At 50.0% G+C, this 20393-nt stretch overlaps 1 protein-coding gene across 5 annotated transcripts in view; it reads left to right on the top strand.

Annotated features, from left to right (window-relative positions):
- IGF2BP1 (insulin like growth factor 2 mRNA binding protein 1) overlaps positions 1-20393 on the top strand; it is a 57357-nt gene that overhangs the window by 23063 nt on the left and 13901 nt on the right. For 3 of the 5 annotated variants that reach the window (XM_038754203.1, XM_038754201.1, XM_038754204.1), the window contains exons 3-8: positions 8608-8656; positions 9408-9459; positions 13536-13599; positions 15185-15466; positions 19346-19480; positions 19861-19983. In XM_038754203.1, coding sequence (XP_038610131.1) covers positions 8608-8656; positions 9408-9459; positions 13536-13599; positions 15185-15466; positions 19346-19480; positions 19861-19983 — 705 coding nt within the window. Of the gene's footprint in view, positions 1-8607; positions 8657-9407; positions 9460-11524; positions 11540-13535; positions 13600-15184; positions 15467-19345; positions 19481-19860; positions 19984-20393 lie in introns of all 5 variants that reach the window. The other 2 variants (XM_038754202.1, XM_038754205.1) reach the window with 2 other exon arrangements.

Genomic DNA, 20393 nt, shown 5'->3' with positions numbered 1-20393 from the left:
GTGTGACCTTGGACACACACTTCTCTGTGCCTCAGTTACCTCATCTGTAAAATGGGGATTGTTTGTGAGCCTCATGTGGGACAGGGACTGTGTCCAACCTGATTATCTTGTATCTACCCCAGCTCTTAGAACAGTGCCTGGCACATAGTAAGCACTGAACAAATACCATTAAAAAAAACCCCAAACAAAAAACTCTTCCAGCCCTGGGCACGGAAGAACCATTCATTCATTCAATCGTATTTATTGAGCACTTACTGTGTGCAGAGCACTGTACAAAACGCTTGGGAAGTACAAGTCGGCAACAACCAGGCTGAGCTTAGTGGGGACCAGGTAGGGGGCTTCTAAAAGAAGCAAACGGGCTTGCTGAAATCAGGCAGAAGGTGAAAAAGAAACAGCTGGATTTATTGAAATCAGGCAGTGGAGTTCAGGGAAATCAGGCAGAAAGCACAAAAGAAACAGGTGGATTTATTGAAATCAGGCAGGAGAGTTAATGGAAATCAGGCAGAAGGCCTAGGAGAAACAGGTGGCCTTATTGAAATCAGGCAGCAGGGTTGGTGGAAATCAGGCAGAAGGCCTAAAAGAAACATGTGGGTTTATTGAAACCAGGTTTTGGGGTTAATGGAATTCAGGCTGAAGGCCTAAGAGAAATCAGGTTGGGCTATCGGAAGTGAGTCTGAGGAATTGAATGTTTTTTCCCTTGGCCTTGCAGTCTAGCGTAGTCTCTTCGGAAAGGTCCTTCATTCTACTGGCCCACTAGTGGACTATTCATTTTGTTAATGATGTTCATTGCAGCTATAATTCTATTTGTTCTGACGATTTTGATTTCACCCATTTACATAATAATAATAATAATGGCATTTATTAAGCACTTACTATGTGCAAAGCACTGTTCTAAGCGCTGGGGAGGTTACAAGGTGATCAGGTTGTCCCACGTGGGGCTCACAGTCTCAATCCCCATTTTACAGATGAGGTAACTGAGGCCCAGAGAAGTTAAGTGACTTGCCCAAAGTCACACAGCTGACAATGGGCGGAGCGGGGGTTTGAACCCATGACCTCTGACTCCAAAGCCCGTGCTCTTCTCCACTGAGCCATGCTGCTTCTCTTACAAACAAAACATGTTTACATGTTTTGTATTGTTTTCTGTTTTCCCCCTTCTAGACTGTGAGCCCATTGTTGGGCAGGGACCGTCTTATATGTTGCTGACTTGTACTTCCCAAGCGCTGAGTCCAGTGCTCTGCACACAGTAAGTGCTCAATAAATACAATTGAATGAATGAATGAATGGGGTCTCCCAGGCAGGGGGGCATAGGTGGTAGCGGCCAGTGGTTGGCTGGTGGTCAGTGATTCTGGGGAAATGGGTGGCAGAGAGGATGGGCATTTGATATTCACCCCAGAGCACTTATGGACAGATCTATAAATTATATACCAAAAATTACTTTTACTAATGTCTGTCTCCCCCTCTATACGGTAAACTCGATGTGAAGAGAAGCAGCGTGGCTCAGTGGAAAGATCATGGGCTTTGGCGTCAGAAGTCATGGGTTCAAATCCCAGCTCCGCTGCTTGTCAGCTGTGTGACTCTGGGCAAGTCACTTAACTTCTCTGTGCCTCAGTTGCCTCATCTGTAAAATGGGGATTAAGATTGTGAGCCTCCTGTGGGACAACCTGATCACCTTGTAACCTCCCCAGCGCTTTGAACAGTGCTTTGCACATACTAAGCGCTTAGTAAATGCCATCATTATTATAGAGAAGCAGCATGGCTCAGTGGAAAGAGCCTGGGCTTTGGAGTCAGAGGTCATGGGTTCAAATCTGTGCTCTGCTGCTTGTCAGCTGTGTGACTCTGGGCAAGTCACTTAACTTCTCTGTGCCTCAGTTACCTCATCTGTAAAATGGGGATTAAGAATGTGAGCCCCTTGTGGGACAGCCTCATCAATTTGTATCCTCCCCAGTGCTTAGAACAGTGCTTTGCACATAGTAAGCATTGAATAAAATGCCATTATTATTATTATTATTATGTGGGCAGGGAACTTGTCCCCATCCCCCACATCTTACCTCCTTCCCTTCCCCACAGCACCTGTATATATGTATATATGTTTGTACATATTTATTACTCTATTTATTTATGGTACTTGTACCTATCTATTCTATTTATTTTATTTTGTTAGTATGTTTGGTTTTGTTCTCTGTCTCCCCCTTCTAGACTGTGAGCCCACTGTTGGTAGGGACTGTCTCTATATGTTGCCAGCTTGTACTTCCCAAGCGCTTAGTACAGTGCTCTGCACACAGTAAGTGCTCAATAAATGTGATTGATTGATTGATTGATTGATTGTCTACCAACTCTGTTGTATTGTACTCTCCCAAGTGCTTAATACAGTGTTGTGCACACAGTAAACGTTCAATGAATTCCACTGATGATGAAGGGGCGTGAGAGGGTGAGCCCCCCACCCCAGTCCACCGGACCCCCAAGGGCATGGTTTCCCCTGCAGGCAATCCTGGCCTCAGACTCCCCTCGCTCTGGGGCGGTGAGGATGGACAGACAGACAGGCCAGCAGGTAGGGAAAGGGGGGCCGCGTGGAGTGGATCCTTTATCGGTTAAATCCCTTTGACCCCTCCCGGGGCTGGTACATTCCACACATTCCCGCCCGGAATTTCCCTGCCATTCCTTTCCATGGGGATCTGGATTAACATCCCAGCCACGGATCCAGTTTCAGTGTCCCCCCCCACCCCCAGCTCCCACCTCCGCCAAAGAAAGGCCCCTGAGGTAGAGGGTGCCGCCACTGATGCGAGCCAGATTCCTGACCTTTGAGCCGCAATCCCAAAATGGGAGGTGTTGGGACTTCCGCCCGCCCCTCGGAATCCCACTTCCGGCTCTTTGGGCCTCGGCCCGCTGATGACTTCTGTCTGGGCTGGAGATCCTGGAACCCTGAGTGTCCAATTAATCCATCCCCCTGCCCTCCAGGCTGGTCAGTCAGTCAGTCATATTTATTCAATCAATCAATCAATCAATCAATCAATCAATCGTATTTATTGAGCACTTACTGTGTGCAGAGCACTGGACTAAGCGCTTGGGAAGTACAAGTTGGCAACATATAGAGACAGTCCCTACCCAACAGTGGACTCACAGTCTAAAACGGGGAGACAGAGAACAAAACCAAACATACTAACAAAATAAAATAAATAGAATAGATATGTACAAGTAAAATAAATAAATAGAGTAATAAATATGTACAAACATATATACATATATACAGGTGTTGTGGGGAAGGGAAGGAGGTTTATTGAGTGCTTACTGTGTATAGAGCACTGTACTAAGTGCTTGGGAGAGTACAGTAGAACAATATAACAAGCACATCCCTTGCCCACAATAAGCTTACAGTCTAGAGGAGAAGGCGGACATTAATATGCCTTCCTTCATATTCATTCATTCATTCAATCGTATTTATTGACCACTTACTGTGTGTACTAAGAGCTTGGAAGTACAATTCAGCAACAAGTACAGCAACAAATAATTGTCTGTCATATCAGACAACTACTCTCCCCACCTTCAAAGCCTTATTAAAGACACATCTCCAAGAAGCCTTCCGTCTCCTTTCCTTTTCTCCAACTCCCTTCTGTGTCACCCTTCATTCAATCGTATTTATTGAGTGCTTACTGTGTGCAGAACACTGTACCAAGCTCATCTCCCCTCCCAGCTCCACGACACTTATGTACATATCTTTATTTATTTGCTTACTTATATTAATGCCCGCCTCCCCCTCTACACTGTGAGCTCACTGTGGGCAGGGAATGTGTCAGTTTATTGTCATATTGTATTCTCCCAAGAACATAGTAAGGTGCTTTGCACACAGTGAGCACTCAATAAATAGCACCGAAAGAATGAACGAATGGATGAATGAATCAAGCCGTCGAGGTGGGCATCCGTTTCCAGGGGGAGTGGGATCAGAGGGGAATATCCCCCTTCGCCCAGGCAAACTTTCACTGTGACGGTTTGGAGCGGTCTCCAATCGCTCAGTGGGCGGGAGGATTGGCACAAGGAGTTGGCTGAAGATAGTGGGGCAGGGGGTCTGGCTGAGATTAGGAAAGGGAATGGGAGTGTGACAATAATAATAATAATGGTGATATTGGTATTTGGGAAACAGCATGGTCTAGTGGATAGAGCTTGGGAGTCAGAAAGTCATGGGTTCTAATCCCCGCTCCACCACCTGCCAGCTGTGTGACCTTAAGTCACTTCACTTCTCTGTGCCTCAGTTTCCTCATCTGTAAAATGGACATCGAGACTGTGAGCCCTACGTGGGGCAGGGGCTATGTGCAAGCAGATTTGCTTGGATCCACCCCAGCAGTTGGTACAGTGCTTGGCACACAGTAAGCACTAAACGAATACCAGAATTATTATTATTGTTGAGCACTTACTATGTGCCGGGCACTGTACTAAGCGCCGGGGTAGATACAAGATAATTGGGTTGGACACAGTCCTTGTGCCTCAATGGGCTCATGCGCTTAACCCCCATTTTACAGGTGAGGTAACTGAGGCCCAGAGACCGCCTGTCCTGTCTCCACCCCTGGCCTGGCAGAAGTCCCCTCTTCCAGCCCCAATCCCTGCTGGCCCTGGGGGACAGTGGGCTGGTGTGGGGGTGGGGGTGGGGAGTAATGCCAAGAAGAAAGGGATAGAGCACGGCTTTGTATTTGACAGGGTAAGCTTGATTGGCACTGGTGACAGCCCCAGCTATAATCAATCAATCAATCAATCGTATTTATTGAGCGCTTACTATGTGCAGAGCACTGTACTAAGCGCTTGGGAAGTACAAATTGGCAACATATAGAGACAGTCCCTACCCAACAGTGGGCTCACAGTCTAAAAGCTATAACAGGAGTCAGACTCCATAGACACCCAGAAGTTCAGCTCGATCCAGCTGTGAACCAGTGAGCAGCTCATGTTTTCAGCCAGCTCTTGAGAGGGGGTTGCTTTGGGACTTAATAATAATGTTATATTATTATTATCATCATCATAATAATCAATCATATTTATTGAGCGCTTACTGTGTGCAGAGCACTGTACTAAGTGCTTGGGAAATACAAATTGGCAACATATAGAGACAGTCCCTACCCAACAGTGGGCTCACAGTCTAAAAGGGGGAGACAGAGAACAAAACCAAACATTAACAAAATAAAATAAAATAAAATATTATTATTATGGTATTTGTGTGGAATTTACCTTGTGGGGTGCTCCACTTCCACCCTCCCTTCCCAGGAAGACACAGGACTCTTCCTCCTTTCCATCTGGCTGATGGAGCCAAACCATCCAAGCCAAGTTGTGGCTCAGTGGCGAGAGCCCGGGCTTTGGAGTCAGAGGTCATGGGTTCAAATCCCGACTCCGCCACATGTCTGCTGTGTAACCCTGGGCAAGTCACTTAACTTCTCGGAGCCTCAGTTACCTCATCTGCAAAATGGGGATGAAGACCGTGAGCCCCATGTAGGACAACCTGATCACCTTGTATCCTCCCAGCGCTTAGAACAGTGCTTTGCACATAGTAAGCGCTTAACAAATGCCATTATTATTATTATTATTATTATTATTGTAAATCCCAGAGAGGTTAAACAATTTGCCTAAAGACACACAGCCCCAGAATCAGAACTGAGATTAGAACCCAGCTCCACTGGCCTTAAATCCAGTCTCCCCAGCACATAGCAACCCACCCTGGACTTCCCCCGACCGCTGGCCTCTGAGCTGACTTTAAAAGGACCTCAGGTTTTTTGGGAGAGCAGTTGCCGACAGCCCCCAGCCCGGGTGCTAATGGATTGTCTGGAAATTGATTTTTCCAGCTATAGTCTCCTGCTGCCTTTATTCAGGATATTTCTGTGGAGACTGAGGACCTGGGTCTGAATCCCGGCTCTGCCACTTGTCTGCTGGGTGACCTTGGGCAAAACAGTTAACCTCTCTGGGCCTCAGCTTCCTCATCTGTAAAATAGGGATTAAATCCGACTCCCTCCTACTTAAGACTGTGAGCCCCACATGGATGGAGACCGTGTCCAACCTGATTATCTTATATCTACCCCAGTGCTTAGTACGGTGCTTGGCACAAGGTAAGTACATAACAAGTACCGTTATTATTAGGCTGGCTCTGCTGAACCTGGGCAGCCTTAGCATCATCGAGGTCACTGGGGTTACAGGAGTCCCTGAGCTGGCTTGTCTTTGCTGCCCCTTCTTCTTCTGCAGCTTCTCCACTCCTTCCCATCTGTCCCTCACCTGGGCCGGGGGCCGGGGATGGTCAGCTCCTGGTCTGGTCATTGCTAATGTCCGTGCTGCCTGACCATTTCCCCTGAGGACCAAGGGCAGGAATGGTGGCCAAGCCAGTCTGGGGGTCCATCGGCGTCCCATGGAAACCTCACAAATTACCTAGTGTTCACTGTCCCAAGGGAGCAAGTCCACCCCATGGCTTTTCCCCCAAGACCTTTGTCCCCAGGCCCATCCGGATAAGACCAGTGCTCCCGGCGTTCTCCGAATTCCCGGTGCACCGAGTGCTCCTGGTGCTCCTGGCGTTCCCAGGGCTCCCAACATTCTTGGCACTCCCAGGGTTCCCAGTGCTCCCAGTATTCCTGGTTCTCCCAGCTTGGAGCTGGAATATGAGCCACCTGGAGCAAACCCCTTTGTTTCAGACAGACCCTCTGTAGTCTCACTCCGAATTAACATCAGTTCTGTCCTTTGCCTTCCTTCATTCATTCATTCAATTGTATTTTTTGAGCGCTTACCGTGTGCAAAGCACTGTACTAAGCACCTGGGAGAGTACAACAACAGACACATTCGGTCCACAGTGAGCTCAAAGTCATAGAGGACTGCCCCTTGACTCACCACCTCTGACCCACTGGACACCCGGCTCTCCCTCCTTGCTAAGTGCCACCAAACCACACCCCTCAGGGTCCTGCCCCACCACCAAAAGACCCCCCTCCTCAAGGAGGCCTGCCCTGACTGATTCCTGCAGCCCTGCTCTGCCCTCATCTCCTTACTGATTTGAACTGATCCAGCTACCCCCTCAGTTTCTTATTTATTATTTACATCCACTCTGACTGGTTTTTAACTTCTCTGGGCCTCATTTTCCTCGTCTTTAAAATGTGGATTCAATGCATATTCTCCCTTTCCCTTAGATTGTGAGCTACATGTGGGGTCGGGACTGTATCCAACCTGATTATTTTGGACATACCCCAGCATTTAGGCAATTGTATTTATCGAGCACTTACAGTGTGCAGAGCACTGTACTAAGCACTTGGGAGAGTACAATATAACAACGAACAGACAAATTCCCTGCCCACAATGAGTTTACAATCTAGAGGACTGCCCTCTGACCAACCTCAGCCCCCTCCCTCATCCCCTCTACCACCATTATTATTATTATTATTGCTACTATTTATTCATCAACAGTTTCCCCCATTAGATTTGCAAGCTTCTAGGGGACAAATACTATTTTGTCTATGTCTGTTGTGGTCTCTGAAGTCCCTAATCCAGTGCTCTGTGCTGAGGAGGTTTTCCTGGGAGTGGATAGAGAAGCAGTGCAGTCTAATGGAAAGAACACAGACTTGCGAGTCAGAGATCCTGGGTTCTAATCTAGGCTCCTCCTCTTTTCTGCTGTGTGGTCTTGGCAAAGTCACACTATTTATGCCTCAGTTACCTTATCTGTAAAATAGGATTAAGACTGTGAACACTATGTGGGACAGGGACTGTGTCCAGCTGAATTATCTGGTATCTACTCCAGTGCTTAGTACAGTGCCTGGCATGTAGTAAGCTCTTAGAAAATTTGATTGAAAAAAAATAGATGGGGGAAGGGACAGGAAGGAGGGGTCTGGGGCTTCATGTTGAGGCGGGGTCATGGGTGCAGGACGCGTTGCTGCTTCTCTCTGATTAGTCGGGGAGGCTTCCTGGAGGAGGTGAGATTGGGGAAGCAGCCTGGAGTAGTGGATAGAGCATGGGCAGGAGAGTCAGAAGGTCATGGATTCTAACCCCGGCTCTGCCACTTGTCTGCTGTGTAGCCTTGGGCAAGTCGCTTCACTTCTCTGTGCCTCAGGTACCTCATCTGGAAAATGAGGATTAAGATGGTGAGCCCAGTGTGGGACAGGGACGGTGTCCAACCTGAATTGCTTGTATCCACCCCAGCACTTAGTACACTGCCTGGCACATAGTAAGTGCTGAACAAGTACCACAGTTATTATTACTGCCTCAGGAGGGGGCATGTGGGAGGGAATTCCAGAAGAAAGGGGCAATTTGGGGACAAAGTAGCAGTATAAGAAAGCAGCAACTCTTTGCAAGACTCATTCTGGTTTGTTGTTGGCAACCTCATGCCTAGCGGATTCAATAACTTTTCCCCTCCCTTCTGCAAACGCTCTCTGGTGGTTCCTCCCCATGGCCTCCCTGGGCGCTCCCCACCTGTGCCCCCTCCCCATACCCTCTCCAGAAACCCCTCCCTGGCACCCCGACTCCACACCCTCCCTGGACTCCCTTTTTCACCTTTCCCAGGGTCCCATTCAGCCCCCACCCTCCCTGGGACGGACAGGCCAGGACCAGCCTGCCAGGCTAGGGCATGGGCACGGATCTGCGCTCCAACCTCTTCTCCCTTGATTTCAGGAGTCGGAAAATTCAGATCCGAAATATTCCCCCCCAGCTCCGGTGGGAGGTAAGTGTCCCGGGCCCTGAGGGGCAGGGGTTTGTGGGGGGGGGGGGGCGTGGAGCCAGTGGTGGGGGGCTGTAGGGCATCAGGGGCATGACCCAAACTGGTTGGTGCTTTGTTTGGGGTGATAATGCCCTCATGTGGGTTCCTGGGCCCAGGGGCTTCCCTTGCACTAGCCTCTGCTTGCTTAGTCCGGGGCACAGCTTGTGGGGCAGAGGATGGGACTGGGCTAGGATTGGGTGGGGCTCCATCTGTGGGTCTGGACTGAATCCCTGTGACCACCAGACCACCTGACCAGCTGGTCAGGGGTCCGGCCCTGGATCCCCTTGGGGGTTTGGGGTTGCTATTTCTCCAGCCCAGCATGGGGGCTGAGGTGACGGCACCAAAGCTATCCAGAAGCCCCCGGGTGTGCTGTTCTCCCAGCTGGGCAAAAGGGCGCAAGAAAGGGAATATTATAGCATGATTCCGCTCCTCGGTGGCCCCAATCCAGCCCAGAGTTCCCTTTCTGGACCCTGTAGGCTACACGATGCCCATTCCCTGGCCCTCGATACCTTCTTTAGCCCTCTCCCAGCAAGTCATTCTTCACTCTCCTAAGCCATTGGCAAGCTGGCACCTTTGAGTGGCTCAGGGGCAGGCAGACATAGGCACCAGGCCCGGGGGCTAGCCAGGCATGGCAGGGAGTGGGGGTTGCTGGAGAGTGGGGGAAGAGATTTGACCTCAAGTGCTTGGAAGAACATTTCCCTACCGGCTTTCCTAGGTGCTGGACAGTTTGCTGGCTCAGTACGGGACCGTGGAGAACTGTGAACAAGGTGGGCCCTGCGCGGGCTGAGGATTCGGGGGGTTGAGGGAAGAGGGTGGGGAAGGACGAGGGGTGAAGATGGAGGGAGGGAGAGTGTGGAAGTTCAATTGATCAATGTATGGAAGGCTTTAAGCTCCCGGTGGGCAGGGAACATGTCTGCCAAATCTTATTTTGTCCCCTCCCAAGCGCTTAGTACAGTACTCTGCTCACAGTAAACACTCAGTAAATTCAGTTGATTGATTTACTGATTGATTGAGTAAGCACTCACTGTATGCAGAGCACTGTACCAAGTGCTTGGGAGAGATCAAGGAGGGTGGGAAAGGGAGGACAGAAGGGGAGGATGAGTGGGCAGGAGAGCGGAGGATGGGGGGAGAAAGGTGGATAGAGGATAGGTTGGGTGTGGGGAGGATAGGGAAAGGGGGCACGGGGAGGATAGGGAAAGGGGACACGGGGAGGGGGCAGTTGGGAAGATTCCCTGGATAGCTCATCTCTTGGCCTCACTTCCCACTCCCACTGGGGCCTGAATGACCTCTTAGTCTAGAGTCTGGGGCTCCTCAGGTCAGTCTTGCCACCTCTTCTATGCAGTCTAGAGAGCTATGGTAGAAGATCAGTGGATTTTTTAGTTGTTGCTGTTCTCCAACCCAATCTCACCCCCAAATTGTTCCTGAACCACTCTTGAGGATGATACTTAATGATGGCCAGCCAAGTGGCGGGAGGCCCAGTGGAGTTTACGATATCTCAGAGATGTTCTGTCCTAGGAACACAAACCCCACCTGCTCCCCCACCAGTCGCCCGGCTGGGCATGGGGGAATGGGTGAGAGAGCGGGGATGGTCCGGTGCACACCCTCACCGCTACTGCAGAAATAACTCAAATACATATCCTGCTGCCTATAGGTCTTACCTTTCCCCTCTTAATCCTTGGTGTCTGAGCAGTGCTCATCTAGAAAGATGCACAACTTTTCCATCATGGATAAATAGGAGTGTGCAAGGATGTAAGGGATTCTGTCTTGAAGATGCACACTTATGAGGGGCAGTCTCACCATCATCGTTTAGACCGAACTTCCGCTCAACATAAAATATATATATCTGTCCTACGTGCTTGACATCACCTATCTTAGGGTCGCAACTGGAGAGTTTCCTATACTCTACCAGTCTCCACTATGGGAGGGAGAGTCAAGCAGAGGCATATATATTCCATTCCTAGCTTGGGCCGTGGCTAGCGAGTGGAAGGCGATATGCTACAAGTCAAAACTCACCTGTGCTCCGCAGCAGCAGCATGGGAGAGTCAAGGGCAGAGACTCAAGTTAGTTTATTGCACGGAAGGAGGTGATGGTAAACCACTTTATGGATTTTTAACCAAGAAAATTCTATGGATCCACTACCAGAACGACTGCAGATGGAGGTGGGGTGTTCTGGGAGAGATGTGTGGGTTAGAGATGACACAACGGCATAGGACAAGATGAGCTTGACATCACCAATGGAGAAATTGACCTGTGGTCGCGCCTCTGGCTGAGCTCCTCAGACACAGCCACACTGCACACACACAAAGATTGTCCTTTGTTGTGCTATTGCATTTGCAGGATCTGGTGCTGTGTGCATTTTGCCCTCCTTGTCGCACAAAACTTAGGAAGCTTCTGCTCCTTAGTTGACAGTAATGTGTCCTTAGGAATTGACCCCCAGTTTTCAGCTGGGATGCAGTATCACCTCAGGCTTTGCTTTACCTTGTCCCTAAAATGTTTCCTCTGCCCTCCTTGCTTTTATTTCCCCATTTCAGCTCACCATTCAGCACTTGTTTGGGTCCCCTGCTGTCATCCAGTCCCTTCACCTAGTGCAGCCATGTGGAGGAGAGCATAGCTCCAAACCAGGAGACTGACTTCATTCTAGGACTTCATGGCTTGGGAGGCCGTCTTGCCATTCGATGTTGAGTCTAACCCATGAGTGACACTGTTGGAAAAGCTCAAGGAACCAATATGATGGCTGTCGATATCCCAGCTAGGAAGAAGGCTGGACGGGTCTACAGATCTATGCTATGTTCTTCCAGGCTTCTCAGAAACGTGCTGGCCTTTCTGATTCAGTTTTCTACTTTTCTGGTCAGTCGTCGTATCACTGCCTAGGTAGCAGAATTCATTGCCAGCATTTAGCTCTACTGCCAATACACATTTTAGGTTGCTCTGTAAGGCTTCCCTGGTTCTGGCTGCTACATCACCTCTGTATTCCTTAGGCTTCTTATCAGCCTGTAACGGCTGGCTGATTTGGCGAAGCGGTTTACAATCATTTGCACGTCTTTTCTGGTGTGGGCCTCGAGGGTACGGTTATCTGCTTATGGCAGGTCTTGAATGGTTGTCAGAAGGATGATGTTCTAACTCTGTTGAGTTGGCAGAGATTCCCGGAGGAGCGGAAGCATTGTTTGTCACCTGCATCCAGGTCTCTGGTTGTATCCTCCAGCATGGGGGAGAAGGATGAGTCGAACAGGACCAGATCCATTTCACTCCACATCCCCACTTTACCCCATCGGCTACAGGGGACAGATAGGACAGAGCACCTCCCTGTTTGGACCCAGCTGGCCGGACTGCCGGGAAGGAACTTAGAATCTTGATGAAGTTTTTGGGGCGGCTCATTGTGCTTGGGAATTTCCGGAGTCTGAATCTGCTGCTGATGTCAGATGCTCCTGAGAGATCTGGGAAAACCATGCAGAGGTCCTGATGCTGCCCTCTGCCATTCCCTGGAATCTGCAGCCCTTTAAAAACCATGTCTGCTGCGTGGCACCAGGATTTGAAGCCACACTGTGACTCTGGAAGTGTCCTGTCAATGAAGCTCTTCAGTTGCCCATCCCAGAGAAAGAACTCTGCCTAGGGTTCTCTGCTTCTCCGCTGGTTCTGTGGCTGACAAACAGCATAGCCCAGTGGAAGGAGCCCGGGCCTGAGAGTCAGAGGATCTGGGTTCTAATACTGGTTCTGCCACTTACCTGCTGTGTGACCTTGGGCAAATCATATCACTTCTCTGTGGCTCAGTTCCCTCATCTGCAAAATGGAGATTCACTATCTCTTCTTCCTCGTATTTAGACTGTGAGCTCCGCGTGCAACCTGATGATCTTGGATTTACCACAGTGTGTATTACAGTGCTTGGCACATAGTAAGCGGTTAACAAATGCCACAATTATTATTATTAGGGGCTTACCAGCAATAGAAAGCAAGGAGATTATGCCTCCACAATGGCCACAATCTGATCTTTCACCCTATTCCCTGAAGATGACATCTTTGGGGGTGTCCCCTCCTCTTCCTCCTCCTCCTTTTCCTCTTCCTCCTCCTCCTTTCCCACTTCCTCCTCCTCCTTCTCCTTGTAGTCCATTAGTTGAGGGACAGCAAGGGGTCCCCAAGGGCTTGCAGTTCTCAGAGAGGGGTTCAGGAGTAGGTCTAGGTGCTTGGGCAGTCCTCCCGTCCTGCTGTGGCGGGGACTTCCTCGCTAGCCAGGATTCAGGTCGCGTCTTTGCACACTGGGAGGTTTTCTAAGGGATGAAGGGCCTCATTTTCAGTAGGAGAACATTTGTTGAGGAAAATATTGAAATGTTGACCAATGACGCTGCAAGGCATAGTGGATAAAGCACAGGCCTGGAAATCAGGAGGTCATGGGTTCTAATCCCGGCTCTGCCACTTGTCTGTTGTGTGGCCTTGGGCAAATCACTTCAATTCTCTGTGCCTCAGATTCCTCTTCTGTGAAAAAGGGATTAAGACTGTGAGCCCCACATGGGACAGGGACTGTGTACTTGTTAAGCACTTACTATGTGCCAAGCACTGTTGTAAGCATGGGGCTAGATCCAAGTTAATCAGGTTGGATACAGTCCTGGTCCCACATGGGGCTCACATGCTTAATCCCCATTTTACAGAAGAGGTAACTGATGCCCAGAGAAGTGAAGTGACTTCCCCAAGGCCACCCAGCAGACATGTGTTAGAGGCACTCAACAGGTGACCCCATTATCATTTATCGTTATTCCCAGGCAGGACACTGGGGAGTCTGAAGGGGCTGGAGGGGAATGGTCAGAGGCCTTCCTTGGCCAGAGTCTTGACCCTGGATGGTTTCTCTTTGCAGTGAACACGGAGAGCGAGACAGCTGTAGTCAATGTCACCTATTCCAACCGGGAACAAACGCGGCAGTGAGTCGGGATGGGCTGGGAGGTATGGGGTATTTTCCCCCTGGGGGAGTTCCAGGCCTGGGGCAAGGAGTGCCCAGTGTTGTTCACCCTAGTAAGCACTTAACAAACACCATAATAATAATGATAATATAATAATAATTATTATTATCTCACATTGGGTCAGTTTGAGCTGGCAACCCTCACTGCTGTGTGACGGTGTGTGTTGTGTGACTGTCGTGTGAAAAGTTGTGTGACTTTGGGCAAGTCACTTAACTTCTCTGGGCCTCAGTTACCTCATCTGTAAAATGGGGATTAAAACTGTGAGCCCCCCATGGGACAACCTAATCATCTTGTAAACTCCCCAGTGTTTAGAACAGTGCTGTGCACATAGTAAGCGCTTAATCAGTCAATCGTATTTATTGAGCGCTTACTGTGTGCAGAGCACTGTACTAAGCGCTTGGGAAGTCCAAGTTGGCAACATCTAGAGACAGTCCCTACCCAACAGTGGGCTCACAGTCTGGAAGGGGGAGACAGAGAGCAAAACCAAACATATTAACAAAATAAAATAAATAGAATAGATATGCACAAGTAAAATAAATAAATAAATAAATAGGCTAATAAATCCGTACAAACATATATACATATATACAGGTGTTGTGGAGAAGGGAAGGAGGTAAGGCGGGGGGGTCGAGAGGGGGAGAGGAAGGAGGAGGCTCAGTCTGGGAAGACCTCCCATTATAATAATGCTATTATCATTATTATTATTATTATTATTATTATTATTAACCCTCCACCCTCAGCCAATCACTGGGTGAGGGAGGTGGAAACTTTGATTTCTCTGTGGTCTTGATGATGGCGCCACCTCTTGGGCACTCTGGGGAACTTCGGGGCACGGCGGCCTTGGATCTGGAGCGTGTACCTGCATCATCATCATCATCAATCGTATTTATTGAGCGCTTACTATGTGCAGAGCACTGCACTAAGCGCTTGGGAAGTACAAATTGGCAACACGTAGAGACAGTCCCTACCCAACAGTGGGCTCGCAGTCTAAAGGTGGAGACAGAGAACAAAACCAAACATACCAACAAAATAAAATAATTAGGATAGATATGTACAAGTAAAATAAATAAATAAATAGAGTAATAAATATGTACAACCATATATACATATATACAGGTGCTGTGGGGAAGGGAAGGAGGTAAGATGGGGTACCATCTGGATGGCATTGGATGCCGAGGGAACCGTGGTACACGAGGGAACCATGCGTGGTACACGAGGGAACCACGCGTGGTACACGAGGGAGCCACGGTACACGAGGTAACCATGATACACGAGGGGGTGTCGGGGTGTGGGGCGTCGAAGACCCCTGGCCCAGGCTTGTTTAGCTGGTGAGCCCGCTGTTGGGTAGGGACTGTCTCTGTGTTGCCGACTTGTACTTCCCAAGCGCTTAGTACAGTGCTCTGTACACAGTAAGCGCTCAATAAATACGATTGATTGACTGGGGTCTCTGCCGGTCCCCCACCGTGCCCTGCTGAAGGTGGTTTCCGAGGCTTCAGGGTCTGGGGTGGCTTGGGGTCGCCGGACTGACCTTTCCTTGTGGCTGCAGGGCCATCTCGAAGTTGAACGGCCACCAGCTGGAGAGCCACACCTTGAAGGTCTCCTACATCCCCGACGACCAGCCGGCCCAGGGCTCGGAGGGCGGGCGCCGGGGAGGCCTCGGCTCCCGGGGGGGCCCTGGGCGGGGGTCGCCCGGGGCGGCCGGAGCCCCGGCAAAGCAGCAGGCGGCCGACGTCCCCCTGCGCCTTCTGGTGCCCACCCAGTACGTGGGCGCCATCATTGGCAAGGAAGGGGCCACCATCCGGAACATCACCAAGCAGACCCAATCCAAGTGAGCTCGACTTGCGGGGCGGGCACGGGAAGTGGGCACGGGAAGCGGGACAGATTGGTGGGTGGGGTGGGGCCGGCTGGACTGGAGAGCAACTAATTAATCGATTGGTGGTATTCATTGAGCGCTTTCCGTGTGCAGAACACTGTATGCAGCACTTGGGAAAGAAAAGCAGCATGGCCTAGTGGAAAGAACACCGGCTTGGGAATCAGAGGACCTGGGTTCTAATTCCAGTTCTGCCAGCTAACATGGCCTCTTAGAAAGAGCACGGGCCTGGGCGCTAGAGGACATGGGTTCTAATCCTGGCTCCGCCACATGTCATTCATTCATTCATCCTGTCTGCTGTGTGACCTTGGGCAAGGCGCTTAACTTGTCTGGGACTCAGTTACCTCATCTGTAAAATGGGGATTAAGACTGTGACCTCCATGTGGGACAGGGACTGTGTCCGACCTGTTTGGATCTATCTACTCCTTGTATCTACTGCAGCACTTAGAACAGTGCTTAACACATAGAAAGCTCTTAACCAATACCGTTATTATTATTATTTTTATTATTAACTGCTCACTGTGTGACCTTGGGCAAGTCATTTCACTTCTCTGTGCCTCAGTTTCCTCAACTCTAAAATGGGGGCTCAATACCTGTTCTCCTATTTAGACTGCGAGTCCCACAATAATAATAATAATCCTCCCCCTTCTAGACTGTGAGCCCACTGTTGGGTAGGGACCGTCTCTATATGTTGCCAACTTGTACTTCCCAAGCGCTTAGGACAGTGCTCTGCACACAGTAAGTGCTCAATAAATACGATTGAATGAATGAGTGATGGTATTTGTTAAGCGCTTACTATGTGCAAACCACTGTTCTAAGCGCTGGGGAGGTTACAAGGTGATCAGGTTGTCCCACTGGGGGCTCACAGTTTTAATCCCCATTTTACAGATGAGGTAACTGAGGCACAGAGAAGTTAAGTGACTTGCCCAAAGTCACACAGCTGACAGTTGGTGGAGGCAGGATTTGAACCCATGACCTCTGACTCCAAAGCCCGTGCTCTTTCCACTGAGTCATGCTGCTTCTCCAAGGGACAAGGGACTGTGTCCATTCTGATTAACTTGTATCTATCTCAGGGCTTAGAACTGCTGTTTGACACATAGGAAAGAAACACTTAACAAATGCCATTAAAAAAAGGAACTTTACAGTCTGTAGGGGTAGACTGACATTAAGGTAAATTACAGATAGTGGAAATGACGGGCTATAAAGACGTGTGAGTAACTGTTGTGGGGGTAGGGTGAAGATCAAATGTTTAAGCGCTTAGAACAGTGCTTTGCACATAGTAAGCACTTAATAAATACCGTCATCATCATTATTATTATAGTTATTAAGAAGTACAGCTTCATTCAGTTGTGTTTATTGAACGCTTACTGTGTGCAGAGCACTGTACTAAGCACTTGGGAAGTACAGGTCGGCAACATATAGAGACGGTCCCTACCCAACAACGGGCTCACAGTCTAGAAGGGGGAGAACAGACAACAAAACAAATCATGTAGACAGGTGTCAAAATCGTCAGAACAAATAGAATTATAGCTATATGCACATCATTAACAAAATAGAGTAGTAAATATGTACAAGTAAAATAAATAGAGTAATCCAAGTGCAGAAGCGATATAGAAGAGAGGTGAATGGAGAAAGCAAGGGCTTAATCTCTCAAGCACTTAGTACAGTGCTCTGCACATGCATTCTCTGCATAGAGAAGCAGCATGGCTCAGTGGAAAGAGCACAGGCTTTGGAGTCAGAGGTCATGGGTTCGAATCCCGACTCCTCCAATTGTCAGCTGTGTGACTTTGGGCAATTCACTTAACTTCTCTGTGTCTCAGTTCCCTCATCTGTAAAATGGGGATGAAGACTGTGAGCCCCCCGTGGGACAACCTGATCACCTTGTAACTTCCCCAGCGCTTAGAACAGTGCTTTGCACATAGTAAGCACTTAATAAATGCCATTATTATTATTATTCTAAGTGCTCAGTAAATGCTATTGATTAACTCGTTAGTCAGAAAAGTTGTCTTAGAGGAGCTGTGATTTTCGGAGAGCTTTGAAGATGGGCAAGTGGTGGGCTGTAGAATATGAAAGAGGAGAGGAATTCCAGGCCAGTGGGAGGAGGTGGGCAAGGGATCGTCATCGGTGGGATAGTTGGGCTCGAGGTACAGAGAACAGGTTGGCATTACAGGAGCGAAGTATATGGGCTAGGTTGTAGTAGGGGATCAGCGAGGTAACGTAGGAAGGAGATTGCTCACCGAGTGCCTTAAAGCCGTTGGTAAGGAATTTCTTTGGATGTGGAGATGGATGGGCAACCCCTGGAGGTTTTTGAGGAGTGGGGAGATGTGGAGTGAGTGGCTTTTAAGAAAAATGATTCAGGCAGCAGGGTGAAGTAAGGGCTAGAGAGAAGAGAGATAGGAGGCAGGGAGTCAATAGGAAGCCTGATGGCAGAAACTCAGACCTCAGGACCCCAGCTTGGAGCCCAGAAATTCCAGTCTGACTCCAGAAAGGTGGCAGCCCCTATGGGGAACCCTCTCTACTGGGGGTGAGGGAGACTCCTGCAGCCTCAGGCCGAGGCGGGGTGAAGCCGGCTTGATTGGGAGAGGCTAAGGAAAGGGGGAAATCCAGCCAGCAGGGCAGCTGGGGATGAAACAAGTGGCTCAGAGGGGCAGGGACAGAACCATCTAGACGCAGAGAAGCAGCATGGCATCTTGGATAGAGCATGGGCCTGGGAGTTGGAAGGTCTTGAGCTTTAATCCCAGCTCCACCCCTTTTCTGCTGTGTGACCTTGGACAAGTCACTTCATTTCTCTGTGCTTCGGTTACGTCATCTGTAAAATGGGGATTGAGACTGTGAGCCCCACATAGGATAGGGACTGTGTCCAACTTGATTTGCTCGTATCCACCCCAGCCCTTAGTACAGTGACTTGCACATAGTAAGTGCTTAACAAATACCATCATTATCCTTATTATTATTAGCAGACGGGCCAGAGGCGGGATTGGGAAGCAGCTGGCTAGGGTTAACAGCTGGTGACCAGAGGCCTCTGATCAGCAGAGTCATTTTGGGCCAGCTGCTCTTCTCCCCTGACACTGGGATCAGTGTCACTTGCAGAAGTATGTAAGTCTAATTACATATCAGATCGCAAGCTTCTCGAAGGCAGGAATTGTGTCTGCCAACTCTGCTGTGATCTTCCAAGTGCCTTTTCCAGGGCTCTGCCCCTCTGGAGTTGCTCGATCAATACTAAATCAAGGATTGATTGATAATAACAATAATAACAATGGTATTTGTTAAGCACTTATAATAATAATGGCATTTTTAAGTGCTTACTATGTGCAAAGCACTGTTCTAAGCGCTGGGGAGGTTACAAGGTGATCAGGTTGTCCCATGGGGGGCTCACAGTCTTAATCCCCATTTTACAGATGAGGTAACTTAGGCCCAGGGAAGTTAAGTGACTTGCCCAAAGTCACACAGCTGACACTTGGCGGAGCCGAGATTTGAACCCATGACCTCTAACTCCAAAGCCCATGCTCTTTCCACTGAGCCACTGTACTAAGCCCTGGGGTGGATACAAACAAATCGGGTTCGATACAGTTTCTGTCCCACAAAGGGCTCACCGTCTTAGTCCCCATTTTACAGATGAGGTAACTGAGGCCCAGAGAGGTGAAGTGACTTTCCCAAGGTCACACAGCAGACAAGTGGTGGAGCTGGGATTAGAACCCTTGATTGTTTGGATCCTAGGTCGGTGCTCTATCCATTATGCCATGCTGAGAGGCTGAGGGGGCGGGAGGGAGCCTCCGGTCCAGCGGGAGGGGGCTGAGGGTGGACGGGCAGGTGAGCTGGACTCGGGTGTGCCCGCAGGATCGACGTGCACAGGAAGGAGAACTCGGGGGCGGCGGAGAAGGCCATCAGCATCCAGTCCAGCCCCGGGGGCTGCTCTTCCGCCTGCAGGATGATCCTGGAAATCATGCACAAGGAAGCCAAGGACACCAAGACGTGAGACCTCCCCCACCTCGGGGAGACCCCGGTCTAGCGGGAGGGAGGGCCGGTGGTCGTCTGGTCCTGGGGGGACCCCTGGTCTGGTGGGAAGGAGGGGTGGATGCACTTCTGTCTTCATGGGACTCCAGGTCCAGTGGGAGGGAGAGGAGGGTGCAGGCTTGTCCTTGGGAGACCCTCATGGTCTGGTGGGAAATCAGGGTGGGGGCATTTCTGTCCTCAGGGGACCCCCAGTTGGACGGGATCTTCTGTGCCTCGGGCCATGGCCTGGGCTACAAGACTAACAGTCTTTGCCGTCAGTAGCCGAGGGGGTCAGGGAACCCTGGAGGTCCCACCCGTTCAGCCTCCTCCAGAGACCCCCAATGCCCCTCTCCCCGCAGGGCTGACGAGGTGCCCCTGAAGGTCCTGGCACACAACAACTTCGTGGGGCGGCTGATCGGGAAGGAGGGACGAAACCTGAAAAAGGTGGAGCAGGACACCGATACCAAGATCACCATCTCCTCGTAAGGACCCTGCGGCCCGCCTCCCCATCCCACCCTGCGTGAATCATCACCTGTCTTGGGGAGAGAGCACCCCCAGCCTCCTGGACCAAACTTGCTGAGGGTCCTGGCCCGATCCTTGGCCTTCCTGTCCCCTCCCCTAGCCAGGTGGAACCACATGGGTCGGGGGTCCAGGCAGGGGCAGAGCAAGGGGTCTCCAGATTGTAAACTCCGGGAGGCAGGGAGCGTATTTACCTGTTCTACTATACTGTATTCTTCCCAGTGCTCAGTACAGGGCTCTGAACGCTATAAAAGCTCCAGCCTGAAGTAGTAAGAAGCAGCATGGCATAGTGAGAAGCAGCACGGCATAGTGGATACAGCGCAGGCCTGGGAGCCGAGAGGTCATGGGTTCTAATCCCAGCTCTGCCACACAT

The sequence above is a fragment of the Tachyglossus aculeatus genome, chromosome 11 (genome assembly GCF_015852505.1).
Source record: "Tachyglossus aculeatus isolate mTacAcu1 chromosome 11, mTacAcu1.pri, whole genome shotgun sequence".
Lineage (NCBI taxonomy): Eukaryota > Metazoa > Chordata > Mammalia > Monotremata > Tachyglossidae > Tachyglossus > Tachyglossus aculeatus.
The sequence above is the reverse complement of the archived record's forward strand: the minus strand, read 5'-3'. Positions and strand labels throughout refer to the sequence as shown.